The sequence below is a fragment of the Lepisma saccharinum genome, chromosome 11, assembly GCF_977018435.1.
Source record: "Lepisma saccharinum chromosome 11, izLepSacc3.1, whole genome shotgun sequence".
In the NCBI taxonomy this organism is placed as follows: domain Eukaryota; kingdom Metazoa; phylum Arthropoda; class Insecta; order Zygentoma; family Lepismatidae; genus Lepisma; species Lepisma saccharinum.
Window position 1 is genome coordinate 51,303,602 of NC_139239.1, and position 19,360 is coordinate 51,322,961.

The window sequence follows — 19,360 nt, forward strand, 5'->3', positions numbered from 1 at the left end:
TAGAAAATATCATACTGTACCTTTAATGTGCTGTCAAATGGATTAAGCGTTTCTGCCTAAAAAGAGGAGAAATTCAAGCAATTACTATGAATCTATTATCATTTTCAGTTTCTTATAATTTATAAACTTTCAAACCCTGTTGAAACTACAGGGAGGTTATTTCAGTCGTTCACCGCCAGCGTGTCAGCCGTTCGGCGGGCTCTTCATGCAACAGGTCCCGGCAAATTGCGTTCAGGAAGTCCGTAACAGAAACCGCTTGTTTTGTAATGTTTCCACTTTTCACAATTACAGTTACAATTACAATTGAAATAAGCACGTACCTTGTCGCAAGGATGCTGTGTGTGTGTGTGGAGAAGGTGTCCTCCCAAATACAAATATTTCTGGCACCTTATTTCTGACAGAAAATCTTAGATTAGACATCGTTACTTTATCGTCAGTTGTCAGAAAGGGAAGACAGCATCCCGGCGCATAAAGCAAACCGAAAGCGTAAAATGATATTTAAAAGTAATAATAATGATGATCACTAACCTCCTGTGTCATAAGAGATGTTGAAAATGACCTCCTTTAACAGCAATACAACACGTTTCTTAGGTTCAAGAGATCCTGTCTATCGTAATTCCCTGACCACTTTTCTGCAAGAATTCGTTTTCACGTAATTATCGTACATAAAAACTCTCTGTTCAAGACTATATTTGTTTAACGACATAACTAATGAATGAATAACAATTAACACACAATAAAGCACTGGCCATGAGTAGCACATTACAATAACACAGTATAAGCAACACGTGTACTGATAAACGCAAACAGAAGTGAACATGAACGTACACTGACGTCTGGTAGCCGACAGTGTTGCTAACCATTTTTCAGCAATGTCCCTACAGACGTAGTCAAAATGTCCCTACAACTGACCAAATGTCCCTACGCCAAGTAAAGCGACTAAAAAAATTATCACCTCATGAGCATGCAAAACAGAAGATAAAATATACACATTTACTTACCAAATCTTTCTGCTCGGTGCTTCCACAATTAATGAAGGAGCGAATTTACATTTGCCTATCCTAACTTAACCTAACCGTACCTGGAAGCGGCCCCGGCGCCTACCCAGCGTCGAATAACATGGGTACCTGGGGGAAACCCTGGGGGGTAAAGGCGGTCAGGGGCGTGATGCTGATCACATCACCCCCACTCACGACCGGATCAAGAAAGTGTGGGGCGTTACCCTCACACCCCCTATACGCCTTCATGGCGTGGTGCTATGCACAGGGGAACACTTTACCTTTTTTGTACCTGAATGGTTCGTGGGGCTATCCGTCAATGGTTTGTTGGGCTACCCGTTTTTCGAGCCCAAATTTTAACTATGTTTGCCTTGCCTAACCTAACTTAACCTAACCTTACCGAGAATGCTCAGTGGGGCTATTCCTGAATGGTTTTGCGGTAATTGTGATTACGAACCGATAAAAAATATTTTTTTCGTAGCACTTTAACATCATCGAAGACGCCATTTTAGTATCCTGTAATTTTATGATTGATGTAATGTTGCCAAATTTACCTGTAATCAAATCAGTTCTTCTACATCGTGATTGTCGCTGTCACATGTAAGCACGTTCTTTGGGCAATATACTGAAATGAATAAGTTTATTAATTAGCCCTCCTGCACACTCCACCTAACAATCTGTATAACATTAACAACTTTTTTACTGTTCTCTTCCGCTATTCTTACACAATCCATGCTCTCCAAGTATGAAATCAACAGTGTGGCAACGCTGTAGACAGCATAACTAATTGTAATTTGTTCATATCAACAAATATGGCTACCATACTTGTATACGGAGAATCATTGCGAGAATTGAAATGCTTATTTTACAACTTCTACACGTTAATTAACATTTTTTCCCCCTCACCCCAACATGTTAACTTGAGATAAATCATCACGAATAATTATTTCGTGAGTATAAGACGTAGCATAGAAATTACAGAAGGGTCCGGTATTGTAAATTCTTGCCTTAATGAATAATAGGGGTGTGCGGGACAGAATTTTTTGGGTCGGGACGGGATCGGGACGGTAATTTTTTTAAATCCCGACATTCGGGACTGAAAAATTTGCAATTTCCCGACCAAGTCGGAAAATTTTTGGGACGGGAAATGTTCGAAATTTCCCGAAGCACTGGAAATCTCGAATTTTACAAGTCATTTTCACTTTAAGTGATTGTTTTTGCATTTCTAGAATAAAAACTTACAATTTTCGATAAGTTCCAGAAACTTACAAGGCAGAAAACGTCGAGAATTAACGACTTTTTAAAGTAAAGGATCCCGCACACACCTAATGAATAACGTTGAGTCGTTTACTGTTGATTATGTTATTTGAAGTCATACATGCTGCTGCTGTGCAGAGATAGATGTTGGTTGGTGATGCTGTATTTCCTGCAGTCTTTAACAATTCTGGTCCCATTTTATTTCCCTTTTTTGTTTTTGTATCACTTAACATTGAAAATATTCTTTCCGTTTCCGCTTTAGAATGTGGCAATGTTAGCACTATTTTCGCGAGAGTGGAAATGTTTTCAAAAAGGAACTTGCCTTGAAAGTTTTTGGCAACCGATAACATGTTCCAAAATTCTGATGGAGATTTGTTAGTTAGTTCTTTTTTCTCCTCTTCGCTAAAGTATCCAGATAAACTAATTCATAAAATGTCATTTACCAAGATTGAAAAAAGTACCTACGTTTTCCCTCATTTGGCAAAATCTGTCCCTACGTTCCTACGCGGGCGAAATTTAGTGAAAAGTCCCTATGCTTAGGGACATGTCCCTACGGTTGGCATCACTGCCGACACGTGCAGTATGAATCGCCCTCTCGCGGCTGACAACTCACCCAACCCCCGATAAGCTGCCGGCGCTGTCGCGACAACTGAGGATAAAGTAGCGATGTCTAATCTAAGATTTTCTGTCAGAAATAAGGTGCCAGAAATATTTGTATTTGGGAGGACACCTTTTCCACACACACACAGCATCCTTGCGACAAGGTACGTGCTTATTTCAATTGTAATTGTAACTGTAATTGTGAAAAGTGGAAACATTACAAAACAAGCGGTTTCTGTTACGGACTTCCTGTAATGCAATTTGCCGGGACCTGTTGCATGAAGAGTCCGCTGAACGGCCGTCACTCTGGCGGTGAACGACTGAAATAACCTCCCTGTATATAACACAGAACACAAAAAACAGATTAATAAAAGTATACTCAAGTACATTTCAGTTCTATTATTCATTGCATTTGCAAGCACTCCAATATTCTTAGAGGTACATAATTCTGTATTCAGTGCATGCTGTGTGTTTCATGGTATGACATATTTTATCCACATGTTAAAAGTTAGTACAGAGAATAAAAAATATCCTTTTCTACCATACTATAAATATAACAAGTATGATCCATCCTGTACCCACAACATGCATTTCTTGTTTGTTTGTTCATTTTATCAGGGGATTAAACTCTCGCAAAAACAATTACTGTTATGTAATATGAACATTTGACATATTTCCCAAGCATTATTTAATAATTAAGAAAAATTACCAGCCTACCATTACAAATAATATTATTTTTAAATCCAGTACTAGGCAAAGCAAATGTTTTACAATCAATAAGCTTTCCTAAGTTTCAACTAGCAGAGTATATACAGATGTTTCCAAGTTGTTTTCTCATATAATAATAGTGCAGCCTGCCGCTAAAGGAAAAAGCATCTACTCCTATACATTCTTATCTATTTTTCTTTTTTCTGCTTCCATTTTTTGAGAAGTATCTATTTTAATGTATTCCAAGACAGCCTAAAAGCACAATTCTTGACAGGGATTCAATGATGTATGGGAGAATAATATCCAATAGTAATTATTAGATTCAGCCTACAAAAAATGAATTATTGGTAATGGAAGTCTCTACAAGTTGGTCAACATCCCATATATCCAGTAGAGGTCTAAGTAGCAACCATTCCCTTGAATTAGTATTTCGTGGTAATCATTTCCTGAAGTGAGAAGCGACACTCGTGGTTTGAAGACAAACCAATCAAATGCATGATTGCAGCATCCTATGCTAATGAAATTAATTTGTTCATTCTCAAGCAACATATGTTGCATGTTGCTTGTATGTACTGTGTTAATATGGGCTTAGAGGCAGTGGCAGGTACTTTATGGTGTCGCAGGTACTTTTCCTCGGACGCGTAACAAAACCTTTTACTTATGTCTCTTTCTTATTCAAACAAGGACATGACATGTCTTGGCCCCCAAAAGGATTGCTGTTGCTAACATGAAAAAACAGGAAATTTACTCGCTGATAATTTTTGGAACCAGTTTGGATGTTGATATATATTGTACTTTGATACCAATGAATTTTTAGTAGAAATACAACACAATTTTTCTTAGGCTGGACAAAAATGGTTGATTTTTCACCAATTGAAAAAGCTGCAGAATTTGGGCCTTAAACAGCTGTTGCATCATGAAGTTTAATTTTGCCTTTAGGAAACAATTTTCAACATACCAAAAATACAAAACTTCTGTTCGCATTGTAAAATGCTCAGATTTTACACTGGTACCAAATCAGATATTCATATGAACAAGAAAACAAAGTATATTCATTGCTCCTCTAAAAATAGCTCCACATTTGATAAATTTTTCTTACAACAGAATGCTGAAATAACACTATGTTCTCTATGATCAAATTTTTGAAAGTAAGAAATTGAAAACTGGAATCGGTTTAAAAATTGGATTCTTATACTGATTCTGATGTACAAGTTTTGATTGATTTTCAAACATTGGAAATAGCTTATCACATGCCCACCTGTTAGTTTCATTTAGTTTACTGTGTTAAAACTTTTACCACTAACTGTAATATGTTACTTTGAAATAAGTAATTCCTCATGCACTGTAAAACTGAACCACCATTAAATGACAGAGAAAAAAGATAAAATAAAAACATTAAGGAAAGAACAGTGATGACAGGAATGTGCAAGGGGGTGAAAAAGACAAAAGACAGACAAAGTGGAGAAGAGATGGGGGAGGGGGGTTACAGTAATGTAGGACAATGATTTATGCAAGAGAGACAAAAATGTTTACCCTGAAAAAAGTCTTTAAATTTTTTTAATTGGCACAAAAAAGGATAGAACATGACATATGTTAATGTGTGGAAACTCATCTTATAATTATTCTCAATTGTACTATGGTCGCCCATTACCATCATACTAGCCTATCACTTTCAAGTTTTAGGAATGCACTTTCACACCATAAAAAAGGTTTTTAAACATTTATTAAAGGAAGGTATTTTCTCCATCAACGTTGGCAAGCAAATCTACAGGAAATATACCCACTCTTAAACATAGACATGTATTTTCCTTGCTTTCTTTTTTTATTATGTCAAAGGAATAGTATACATATTTGGATTAACCAACCAAAATCTTCAAGCAGTTAATAAGAGGCCAAAACAGTTTCAGTCTGCTTACAATGTTAAACATTTCCCCCAGTGTGTCCCTGGCCCCAGCTTACCCTTATTGAGTTCTCGCCATCCTGAAGCAAGCCATGAACCACACCAGACAACCGATCAGAAGAGAAAATAAACTGCATTATACAAAAGTCGCCACAAAAGAAATGCATGCAAATATTGTTACTGCAAGCTTTAAAAAAACAATATGCTTAAAAAAAATCATGCATAAGAAAGATTCCTGACACTTTCCATAGTACCACAATGAGAAGGTAATTTGTAAATCACGAGAAGTACATGATAAAGGACTTAACTACAGGTTCAAAACACTATTAGGAAGGAAAGCTACATAATTGATTGATTGATTTGCTTTATTTTACTTTGCTTCTTGTGCCACTTTTGGCTAATTTGTGAAGGTGGGGATGAGTGATGATATGATGAAATTGATGAATGGACACTCACAAACTTCCATGCACATGCCAGGATTCGAACCTGGGACCCTTCGCATCGTAGCACGATGTGCTAACCACTCCGCCATGGGGGCCGGCTAAAATAGCTACATAATGATTACTCACTTCAACAATTTACAAAAGTACATAATTACCACTTATAACTAGGGCTGTGTGATACATTGAGTTGATATTTTTAAAATGTCAGAGCATTGATATAAAAATATCACCCACAATACATCAACCCTAATGATACGGACATGATATTATCAAAATTGACAGTGGCTGTCATAAACAACCTTCAGCTTGACTTAACTTGTGCATTTCAAGATTTTCAACTTGTACATTATTTTCGATGCATTGTACCTTTCTGCAGATTACAGCAAGTAGTTCTCTAGAATGCCATTCAGATTTGGCATGCAGAGCTTTTAGCAATCAGAAACAACTGCTACAAGCTACAGAGCAACACCATCCAGTAATGATGTAACCTAGTGTTTAAATATGTTGAGGGCTAACAAGCAATTAAAAACAGAATCCCCCAGTCGAAAGTAAACTCAACCATGCAATACAATCTGGGTTTGAGAAAGACAAAAATGGTGTTTCTTCATTCTCAAATGTACCAGACAACATCTTGAAACTCCTTTGATGAATGATAAAGAGTAGGAAACAGTTACCAGACTGTATACAGACAGGGTTTCCCCTCGTTTTGTAAAAACAGATTACCCAAATACATTATCCAAGAATTTTAAAACAGATTCCAGACCACATGATAAGTTTCAACCTACTAAAACTGTGTACACTTTTAGAAAGTAACATATAATCAATGACTAGTTAAAACTGGACACAGATTTAACAATTTCTTTCTATCCATGAACACTGTTGAAACAAATTAGGTTAAAGTCATACAAAAAGTTTCATATGCATGTTATGAATGCAACAATCTTATTTCTTGACTTTTATGAAATTCCCTGACTTCTCCAATGAGTTTATTTTTTGTCATAGGTCATTTTCCCAGACTTTTCCTGAATTTCAAGGTCAGTGGGAACCCTATAAATCTGCATGTGTATTATGAACTGAGAGCATGAAGGAAAAATTGTTGGAAAAGTGTAATTCTTTCAGCAGAGATTCTATTTCTTAAAAAAAAAACTTCTCTGCACTTGATTATGGCCATTTACAGCAAAATGTGGAGAACACAAACAAATAGCTCCCTGAGATACAATCTTTAATCTATGATGCTTAGTTTTTTTTTAAAAAAAAAAGAACATCATTGTAAGCTACCCATGCTATTATTACTATGGAAAGTGTCAATAAAATCATCTTTTGCTGAAAATCTAATTGTGCGCTGTAATAAAAATTACGAACACTCAACTAATATGTAATAAGAAGGAAATAAAACAAATAAAAACGAGTACTTAAACAATTAGTGCATTTTCTTCTTGCTTGACTATTACAAGCTCCTGTGAGCAATATATATAATTCAACAAAAAAAATGCTTTTGAGCAATGAAAGCCAATTGCATGACACATCAAAACTGCTAAATTTAATGCTTCACTCAATATTGGGCTTATCTTCAATCAAGGTAAAACAAACTGTAAGCTTTTGCCCACATATGATGTTACATAATGTGATGCTTAATATAAAATTAGTTACTAAAATTGCATCTTCACTCTGCAGATCTGTTTCCTACGTAACTGATTCAACCTCTGAGGAAGTGGACCAATTCATTAAAAATGTTAAAGTTTGAGTTTTTTTTTGTACTAAGTCTACTTTGTGCAAAGATAGGCTAATTGGGACTGGACCTACAGTTTAAAGAGGGAATCTAAACCAATATCAGCCTCCACCAGGTATCAAACACAGGACACCTTAATTTCAGGCTGATGGACATTACCATTATGCCATCATGAGGCTCGAAAGTGTTAAAGTGACCATGTGGTAAATTTAAGAAAATAAGTGACTATGTTTCCTGCTCAGGGTATATCAACACACTGTAATCTTGCCCAAAATAAAATATAGGTTACTATACTAGGTTATTATAGGTTACTATACTAGGTTATTATAGGTTACTAAAGGTAGGTCCAAATATACTATAATAAAATATAAGTTACTATATTATTTACATAGTGTACTTCTAACTTTAAACATTTGAATATTACTTATTGTATCTTGCTTTTCTGCCTCTTGATGCTAATTGTAATGATGAGGTTGAATGAAAATTAGATGAAAATAGTGAACAAATGCTTCAACAGGAACACCCATGCTCATATTTGTATTCTCAAATGACAAACAATGATGCAATGCTTTACATGTAATAAAGACATGTGAAAGTTGCATCCAATAGCAGGAAAACTTTCATACTTGTCAAAAAACCTTTTCAAGATGACATAATAAGTTGTGTCAATGTAGTTGTATATGAATGTGAGTATTATATGTATGTAGTAGGGGAGTGTAGGTACTATAGATTTATGGATTTGCATCGAATTGATTAAAATTAACCAATTCATATATTCTGTACAGGACTGATTTGATATTTACGAGCAAACTTACTTTAATTATTTCACAATATATCCTGACAGAATGTCTAATCAACAAGTATCTTATCTATTGTACACAACATATTCATAATGTGTACTGATTCTGAATTCAGTGTACCTTAGCTAAAATTATACACAATACCTGTATTGCCTACGTATTATCAGTTATGAATTAAATGATTCAATTTGTAAGCTGGATAGGACATATAATTATTCCTTCTCACTTTTATTAGCTTTAAAGGTACCCAAAATTGTGACAAAGAAAGTAAAATTTAGGGCTAAGCCAATACCGATGCCGATGTATCAGTATCAGCTGATACCAGTATACTCTGTCCCAGCTAACTGTGGAGCAGGCAAATGAAAACAAGTCTCTGCGCGAGCAGTAACGCGAGACAGCTCCACCAATGAACACGTAAGAGGAACGGAATTGCGTGGAGTGGGGGAAAGTGATCGCCGTTACCAGTCTTCCCAGCAGCATGTACTGCTTCTCTCTGCCCACTCGATTTCCTTCGCTTCTCTGACGCTATGCACAGACTTGCTCCACAGTTAACTGGGACAGGGTATAGTATCGGTATCGGAAAGTATTGGTTGGAATTCATCTATCGTTACCAGCCGATACTTTTCCGGCATTTAGATCTTTCACAGGATCCGCAAAAATGCCGTGAGGTGCTTTTGAAGAGCCTAATCATCTTAAAAATTATGCAAAATTCAAACTTTCCTTTTCTAAAAGGAAAAACATAATAAAAACATAATAAATTGTATTTTGTGATTACATAACATCTATTTTAATATTCGGATATAATTCTTGAATATTCTAAAGCAAATTTCTTGGTAATTTGATGTATATAATTGGAGCAGAATATTTACACATCAATACTGATCAATATTTTGAACAAGCTTTAATTATTTCTATTTTCAAGTATCGGTATCGAGCATCAGCATCGGCTCAGCCCTAGTAAAATTATAATACTAATAATAATAATATTTCAGTGTCAAACATTTCAGTTATTCACATGAAGTTTTCTCAATATTAGAAAAGGAGTGTGCAAAAAAAATTGAGATATTTGTAATTTTTTATTTCACTTCTTTCCCCATGATTTCCTGGGTGTATGTACGCTAACTCTGAAAAATACGAGTATGTATATGCTCTTAGCCTTTACGCCATGTAAAATGAGTCAAAAAATCATGGGATTTCCTTCTCACTAGTTGCCGTAGAAAGTTTTTTTTAAGTTCACTTGATACATACTGATAGGCTATTCACAGCTGAATGTACAAAGTACAAGACAAATGCATAATTACCAAAATAAACCTGAACCGGTATTAAGGCAACAACAATGCCTCTGAAGTACGCAAAATTAAACAAACAAAACACAACAAAAAACCTAACTACCTCAGCATGCATGAGTTACTAGATATAAGGAGAGATAATCCAACAAATAGTGACTGCACCCACTTCCAAATCCATCTCATACCAAAATTTTGAATCATAATCTGCAAATTGTACTGCTACATCCAAGCACAGCCTAGGCTTTATATTAAAGTTAAATAAACTTTCTGTTTACTGTTGAACCCATTAAATCACTCCCTGTAGTGATATTACCATGCAGCAAGCAAATTTACTTCCCTTGTTGAAAAAAAGCTATTTTGACTTCAGTTCTATGTGCTAATGTTTAATTTGTATGCAAGCATAGCATCTCATTAAACACAAAAACTGCATGTATTTCTGCAGCTAATATCTAACAGGACAATTTAATTATATCAATGTTGCACACAATAGGAATCCATCTTGATAAAAATAAATTAAAAATAAAATACTGAGTAACTGATTTGTATATGTCCTCACTACTGACAAGAAGGCAAACTAAAAACTAACAATATGTACTGCCCAAGGATTCAAACTGAGAACAATGTAACTTTAATGTAACATGCTATATTTTTAACTATACATATATTCTTCATGGTAAGGTGAAAAATTATGAATTTAACATTCAAAGCTTGCAAGTAGGATATATAAAATTTCAAAAAAGTTACTGATTCTGAAGGAAGCTCAAATTCAGAACAAAGCCCTTGTTTTCAGTAACAAGCATCATTATACAGGGTGACACACGATATGATCCCCCATTTGTTTTAATTTTTTTCAGATCCGAGATAAGGAATCACACCACGTGTGTCAACAGCAGTTGCAGTAGTCATTGGAAAAGTCGCGTGATAAAATGTGAAGCATAATTCATGATGCTGTCGCTAGGGGGCTAGAGAAGACAACATAGCAGACAAAGGAAGACTTACGATGCAACAGCAACCAGCAATTGTGCTATTTTTTGCTGAAACAAAAAGCATTGTTGTGACTCAAGAGGCGTTTTCGTGCACATTTCCATACTCGTTGGGGCCCCTCTAGAAAAACGATCCACAAACTGCATGAAAAGTTAGGAATAGTATTGGAATCGAAGCATGTGTGTTCGCCTGAGAATATTGAAGCTGTTTGAGTTGCTATACCAGTGAATCCCGGCAAATCAGATAGAAAAGCAGAAATACAACTAGGGATAACAAGATGTTCTGTACAACAGATCCTTAAAAATGATCTCCATATTTATCCGTACAAGATTACCCTGGTGCAAAAACTCACAAATGAACACAAACAGCAGAGAATGGCCTTCATTCATTGGGCTGAGGATAACAATGCAACACTGATGAGGCACAGTTTCATTTGGATGGTGTGGATAACAAACAAAATGTGCACTTTTGGGCAACTGAGATTCCACGAGTCTTTCATGAAACAGTTAGCGAAGCTTGCAGCGAAATTACGGAACTCATTTTCCGTAGGGTAACTGATAACATTGGGGTTCACTTGATTGAGGTTAGAAATAACAACGGTGGTCATATTGAGCATGTATTGCAGTAGTACATTTTTTCAAAGTGTAACCTTTTATGTGATATGTATTTCATTGAAAGCTTCTTTATAATATAGTTTTCATCCAAGAACAAAATGGAGGATCATATCGTGGGCCACCCTGTATATGAATGCATCAGTATCTGTATCTGAAACTTCAAGAATTACACAAGTTTCACAAATTGTATCAGATAAATTTGGTCAACTTTTTCTCTTATTAAATTATGAAAATTAAACACATTCAACTCCTATTTAATATGATACAGGAATATTTTTCCTTTCACAAAAATGTATAACATCAATATTTTATGTATATGCTGTGTGTCATGATACAGAAAATATGAAATTGAAGTGTTTGTGTACAAAATGAAAAGAAAAAATAATGGAAAAGAGACCAACAACTTTACTTGGTCCTCTTACAAATAAATGTATGCACCCTTTGACATGTACAGAAGTACACATTACGAATTATAAACGAACAAAAATTATTGCTACAGTTGTTATCATCATCAAAACCGAAGGAAACACAATCTGCTGATATTTCTGATGTGTTATATTTCCATTTTTTCTAAATGCTATGACCGGGTTCACTTATAATAAACAATAACTTTTCAGATTTTTCCAAATATTTATAAATCTCTTTCATGTTTATATCAGAATTATGATCAAAATATTATGCAAAAGAAAGCTTAGAGTATTGTCTCACACGTAAATGTGTCAGTCCTCAGTGTATGGTATGAACAATTTCATACCCATAATCTTACATTTCTACCTATGGCTATTACGTATATATCATATAATATTAACAGTTCATAGGAACTCATTCATACAGGAGTATTAAGTGTAAAAAAGACTATAAACAAAATCACTAGTTTTGTCAAATTGTGAAAATTTGAAATTTCCTATTCCCTTCAATAACACTCACTATGGCAACATAAAAACTAACATACCTCATGCAGTACTCTTTTTAACTTGAGAAGCATAGTCTTCAGGTTCACTATGTCTTGGAACATATACTGGTAAGTGCCACGATCCAACCGAATGCCTCCATCTTCCGATTCGGTAGCAGACGTCTGGAATGATTGAAAGTATTGTAAGAGAGCTTCTGGTAAAAGCAATTTCTTAAAACTAAATTTTATGCTTCCACAAGTATTTCAACATTTTCAAATAAACGAAAGACATTTAAGAAAGAAAATGTCAGGAAATTATTGCAAAATAAATTCGGTACACATGTGACTGACTGACTGGTATTATATCTACAGAATGAGTCCTTTACGTTCAGTCACTAAAGTCCACAGCATATTTCAGTCTAGTTTACTAAAACTATACATTGGAAATCATACAGAGTAAATTTGGATCAACTAACAATTTGCAAAATACTTACTATAAGGATTTGTCATTTATAATTGAAGGGATCGGGTGTAAAACATGGTAAGTGACATTTTGGTCATTTCTGAGTTCATTAAGATAAAAGGTTATTAGAAGCGATACTGTAGATAACTTGTTTTCGTGTTGTGTTTACCAATTTGAGAAGGCTTCACCGAGTCCAATACAAATTGTATGACATGGCAATTTCACTCGAAAATTGAAGGGTGGCACATTTTACTTTGTAACTCAAAAATAACCGAAATGTCACTTACCATGTTTTACACCCGAACCGTTCAATTTCAATTTTTATCAATGGGCGTTTTTATCTAAATTCACAGAACACTGAGTAACTTTACAAAAATGAACATCATTAAGTTTCTAATTCTATTCAATACTGTATCTCTCTGCCAATAGCTTAACAGAGAAATAATAACATGCAGCGTCTTTATATACACAGCATTTCACCCAATTTTTCACAAAGTGCAATTTACTGTAACTTTGCTACTAAATTTACCTTTACCCTCCCCCAATGGAATATTCTCAATGAGTGAGAGTCATATGAACTATTCGACAAAATAGATACATATCCAGACAATTTTTATACAGTAACTTTGTTATCATATAAAATAATGACATTGCGGTAAAATCCCTTTATGACTACTAATGATATTATTAACACACACAACGTAATTATGTCAAAGAATTGAATGAATTTAAGAGTTTGGTTACTATAAATATAGTTTTTATTGATGTCCTCTCTTCTACTATTATGGACTATATGGAAAGCACGTAATCCAGAACACCTTTCTTTCATTCAACCAAGGTGTATTTGCCTGCTCTTATGGCTTAAATATTACTGCACTTCCACAACATTAACACACTCATTTACCTGTCGCGGTGGACGTAAAGAACCTGTAAAGGTTCGTGGCCGGGCTTCAAAAGGACGTGGAACATCAGGAGTACTTGCTGCTCTAGAACGTAGGAGCCTGGATGGACGACCCACTAACCTGAAAGGAATAAATTAAGGAACGATTGCTTGATTGATTCCATCATCTAAATCATGTTACTCTTTGATTACTTCTTATCAGGAGCAATACATATGATCCCACATTCTATTGTTAATTCTATATTCATATCTTCTAATTATTCTTATATTGCAAGTGAGACTGAAAATTTTGGATAAACCAATAATATGATCCCTTTATTTTTATTGTCTGTGTTTCCATTGTTGCATTCATGCAAGTAGCAAAATACACATGCATCACTATATGTTGAACTATTGAAGGAAATGTGTTTTATACACTATCATCACATATAATATTGGGTATCTTTGCAATGTTGCATTCATTATTTTACGTGCCTTTCAAAATATTATGTTACTTGCGACAATGAGGATGGTGGGATAAACACACTGATACCGATGTCTTAGTCACAGTTCAAACCTGGGATCTCTTCGTAGTACATTGTGCTGACCACTATACCATGGAGGCTGACACCTGAGGCTATAGGATGGGAGAATATAAAGGAATGACAATTAACAGTAGCTAGAATCTGTTCTCACTATTATCCACAATATTTGTCATAGGCTAACTACTTGGGAAGGGTGAAGGGGTCCGAACCCCTCTCTGACTTACTAAATGACCCCTCCTGCTGAGGAGTCCATTTTCAATTGGAACTGACACTTTTATAAATCATCCATATGTAAGAATGCACAACTTAGGCTCTCTCTATTTGTACCTATTGTTTACCATTTGTACCCGTGTTCAATTCCCGGGGTGGGTACAACTTTTCTGGCCTTGTCTCCGCATAAATCGGCTCTGGGACTCACCCAGCATCAACTAAATGGGTACCTTGAAGTAAAGGTGGCTGGAGTGTGGTGCTGATCACATCACCCTAATATCTCCCTATATGCCTTGTGGCATTGAAAGTGCACGAGAAACTACCTTTTACCTTTTGTAATCAAGAGTTCGAAATTCGGTTGTCGGTAGGGGTATATTTTAGTGGTTAGAATCCTGCTTTAAACAGTGGGTCCATTTCTGATTAACCGATCAGATTTGTTTTTTTTTAACTCCACTATGAATGCGCATGTGGTTTTTCTTCCCCTCTCCTCCGAGTTCTACGTGGCTAAACATTTTGTAAGTTCCATTTCGTGAACAGAGAAAGTACACTCGGTGAAAACAAGCAGAAGTTACTGGTTCCGCTACGAGCCCAAACTGTGTGACGCCTCGCTTCTAAATGCCAGACGGCAGTTTCACTCTCGTCCACGTTGGGGCAGACCATGAACGAAAATCCGAAGACGACTTGCGCAACAACCGGTCGCTCTTTAACTCGCTGCACAGAATTCCGATTCGCGACAGCTTCTTTGATTTATTTTTTATGTATGGCTGGCTCAAGATAAAATTTTCAGCCGGGCGAGGTAGATTTTTGGCTAGGGTTACCAGACGTCTCTTTTTCTGGTCCTAAAAATGGTCCATGCGGATTTTTAGGAAAATGGGGAAATGTCCCTCTTTTAGTCAACTGATTCAACTTCGATTCGTAACAAAATGTTATATTTGTAAATAATTGTTAATATTGTTTCCGTGTTCAATTTCAAAGTAAGGAAATACAACTCTCTCAGTTGCAAGTGCAAAGGAAAGAAACATTTCTTCCAACAAAGAAAATTTGTCGGACGTTTGATTCTCTTCTGTTGTCGCCGCTGCGCTTCGTGAGGTTTTGATTTCAAAGCATTTGTGACATACGCAAGTTTTTTTACAGCTATAGTTTAAGTGTTAGTTTAAGAATTAAAATTGTGAGAATAATGATAAACAACACAAGAATTCAGAGTGTAGTTTTGTGTTGTTTGTTGTCTTCTTTAATAATTATTGAAATATCGAATATTTAAATGAAAGATCATGAAATACTACATACGAGGGAGGTTCCGAAAGTTCGTGGATTGGCAACACTGCGCCGATTCTGTGTAAGAGAAGGCTGTGATTGTTGCACATGTAGATAGCCTGTGGTGTGCTTTGTTAATGTATGAGTGAACCAATGCGCAGCTGTTGTTTGTTTGCTCGCTATAAAATTCGAACTGCAGAATGTATTACAAAGGCTAATGAGAGTGATATACCGATAATTACCAGACAAAGGATCGCTATTGAATTTTGTGTGAAGTTACACAAAAGTGGATAGGAAACGTTTGAGATGATCGAAGAAGCTTACGGTAACCAAGCTATGGGCAGATCGGTTATACAGAAGCATTTTAAGGAAGGTAAACCCAATGTGCTGGACAAGGCAGAAAGTGGGCTTGCATCAACATCAGTGAACGTTGAGAACATTGCGAAAGCAGAGACATTGTTGAAAGAAGATTTCGATTCGAAGTTTATCGATTCGTGAATTGGCAGCTAAACTGAATGCTGGTGTAGCAAGATGTCACGAAGGGAGCAATTTTCAAAAAGAGACACAAAAAAATACGTGAACTGCTTCATGATGGTTGGTTTCTTATACAGGATAACGCTAAGCCACACGTGGCACGACAAGCTATGGCAGCTTTGGAGAAAATTGGTGGGAAGTCTCTAGACCATCCTCCATACAGTCCAGACCTCGCACTCCGCTATTTCTGGGCGTTTCCAACAATTAAGAATGAGTTACGCGGAAGGAAGTTTAGCACGGACCAGGAAGTGAAAGCTGTCACTACCTTACACCAACTCTCAGAAAATGGTCTGCAACATGTGTTTGAGAAGTTAGTACATCACTGGAATCGGTGTATAGAGTGTGAACGGTGCTATTTCGAAAAGGAAACTCACTCCAACCTCGTACTGACTCGGACTCCGAATAGTAATCTCAGTCCACGAACATTCGGAACAACCCTCGTATATAAATTTAAATTGCAAATTATACAATAGATGTTGACCTGAAACACTGCATTAATATTTTCGTAATCGGTAATGTAAGAGTTTTGTTGTGTAAATTATTTTTTTCGCTCTGGCATTGAGAGAGTAGTCGAGTAGTAGAACACTTCTGAAAAATATTTTGTGAAATCTAAAAATGTCCTCTTTTGTAAAATTTGTCATCTGGTAACCCTATTTCTGGTGCCTTCTACTTTCCACCCTGCCCCCTCCCCGCCATATTTCTATCCTGGTCCTCCTACTTTCCACCTTCCTCCAATAAAAAAAACAACAACATTACAATGCTATATATTTACGGTTTTAATAACGAAAAATAAAAGCCTTTATTTTAAAATACTTTAAGTGTAAACTGTTTAAAGAATATGTTTATTCTAGGTATGTGTTTATTCAATACCTACATAATGACATCAAAACAACAATCTCTTAGCTTAAACTTAGCGTCGTTGCCTTGAGATCAAGGTGTCCCGGGTTCGATAACCGGTGGAGGCACATAGTGGTTTGGATCCCACTTTAAACTGTTGGTCCAGTCCCGATTACTGTGCACAAAGTGTACTTAAAACACCAAATCAAACCAAACCAAATCTTAGCTTAAACTGCTATATAATTTTGCAATATACCGGGTGTCCCAAAAGTCGCTTGACCGAGAAATAAATATTTGTATTTGAAAACAATACTTGTGTTATTAAATCAACAATACAAATACAAATATTTATTTCTCGGTCAAGCGACTTTTTGGACACCCGGTACTTATGATGTCATGCAGAAATAACTTCAATTAATTCTTGTGAACAATAAAGCAATTTTTTAAAAAAACAAATGGCCACACACCTGGTGGAGGCACATAATGGTTCGGATCCCAGTTTAAACTACAGGTACAATTCCGATTAGACTTTCTGTGCATAAAGAAGACTAAAACGAACAAATATACAAATAACCAAACTTATGTAATCAGAAATAAGGTTTTGGCGCTAATCAAGGAGGACGTTCTGGTTTGGCGCCCCGGGCCATCGTGTCGCCCCAGTCTGGTGGTCGCGCATGCGCAGTGAATGTTTTAGAGAGCTTTCGGACCGAAGCGACACGGGCCCTTCAGTCGTAAGGGAACTTACAGACCAAAACGACAAGTGACAATTAATTCAAGGTTGGAAACGAACCCTCAGCGACATAACCTGCACGTGTCGTTTGGATTGGGCTGTTTTCTTAGGGAGATTTCAGATAAGCGACAGGCTGCAAGCGACAATGCCAACTTACGAACCGAAGCGACACGACAAGTTACATGTCGCTTGCGTGTCGTTTGGACTAGGCTGTTTTCTCAATACAGTGTATCGTGTCGCCTCGGGTTGCTGTACGCGGATACGCGGTGAATGTTTGCTTTGGACAAAAAAAGCCAGCGTCGCTTGTCGCTTCGGTGTGGAATCCCCGTATGGCTTCTCGCCTAAGACTAAAATTTAACACATGTCGGGGAAAAGGTGGGCGTCTGGTAGCCCTCTCGATGGTTGGTGGAGGATATAATCCCCCTTTTGGGTTAACTTAAAAATATAATAATAATTCACGAAAAGATGGTAAAATATTATACTGATAAATTACTTTAAAAAACAATATCCTCCCCCCACAATGGAATTTCTGAGCATGCCACTGTCCTGACACGCCGCACGCTTAAATATATACGTAAGTCTGCGCGTGTGTCTTAATTATATTTTTACAGTTCTTTGCTCTGTCTTGTGTCAACTTTGTATTACACGTCCTCGACATTACTAAGCGATAACATCATCAAAGAAACCTAAATCCGCACAGAAGCCTCTTATCTTTGCTTAAAAGCATAGCATTTACACGTCAATAGCGATAACGTTAAGTTGAACTAATCGAAGGTTGCTTGATCCCAGTTTAATCTTTAATTGATAACGAATTTCCTTCGCAGCGGAGCGCGAAATGTATCCAAACGGAGGCATGTAGAAGCGAAAACTGCGCATGATTAGTTTCGAGACGCTTGCCAGCGAGGCATTCCAGACATCCCTTTTAAAGCATCCTCTCCCAGAGAAGAGAAAAACTGAAGCCAGTGCTGGCCTATCGATCCTAGTCTCCCACATCAGCATCCGACCGTGCTCTCTCATTGAATCAATAGGGAGAACCTTCGAAACATATCCATCTGCTTTTGACAAGCAAGCTGGCTTCGGTACATAAATCCGCGTATTTTATTACGCTTCTTCCCCTCTTGCATTCTCGCACGTTTCGGGAGGTAACAAGTGGCTGTTCAAGGTTCCCCCTCCTATCGGAAAACCAAAATTTCCTGATATGCATATCTAAAAATGTATTTCGGGGGTGGGGGGGTCCGAACAAAGTGTCTCAGAAATAATAATACAAATTTTTAAATTATAGTTATATTATAATTATGCTAAATTAAAATATTAAAATATGTAAAGTAATTAATATTTTATTCTTATTATTACATGAGAAATATAACAGCACATATTCATTATCTTGCTTACGTGTAGTTTACATCGCCAAAATTTGCATGAAAACTGCTCGGCAATGAAATTATTGTCTGGACCCCCCTGGACCCTCCTCCCCTTTAATACGTCCTTGATACAGGAGTTTTCAAGGAAATTTGTATACTGTTACTTTCTTCTCTTTAAGTTTTCGCATGAAATGAAATTTTCTTCTGCCATACTCTGAGCATCATGCTCGTTTACAACAACGGGTGACTTGATAGGTAAATGTAAAGTTCCCCGTGCAAGTAGCACCGTGCCATGAAGGAATATTTTAGGCCGATCTCGGCCACTTTTTTTT

At 36.4% G+C, this 19,360-nt stretch overlaps 1 protein-coding gene across 6 annotated transcripts in view; it reads right to left on the reverse strand.

Annotated features, from left to right (window-relative positions):
- The window catches only part of LOC145994796 (uncharacterized), a 184,369-nt gene that overhangs the window by 18,415 nt on the left and 146,594 nt on the right, over positions 1-19,360 (reverse strand). For 5 of the 6 annotated variants that reach the window (XM_083131088.1, XM_083131090.1, XM_083131092.1 and 2 more), the window contains 4 exons: positions 13,582-13,699; positions 12,275-12,397; positions 5,523-5,543; positions 21-56 (listed from right to left, as the gene is read on the reverse strand). In XM_083131088.1, coding sequence (XP_082987214.1) covers positions 21-56; positions 5,523-5,543; positions 12,275-12,397; positions 13,582-13,699 — 298 coding nt within the window. The remainder of the gene's footprint in view (positions 1-20; positions 57-5,522; positions 5,544-12,274; positions 12,398-13,581; positions 13,700-19,360) is intronic. The other variant, XM_083131089.1, reaches the window with a different exon arrangement.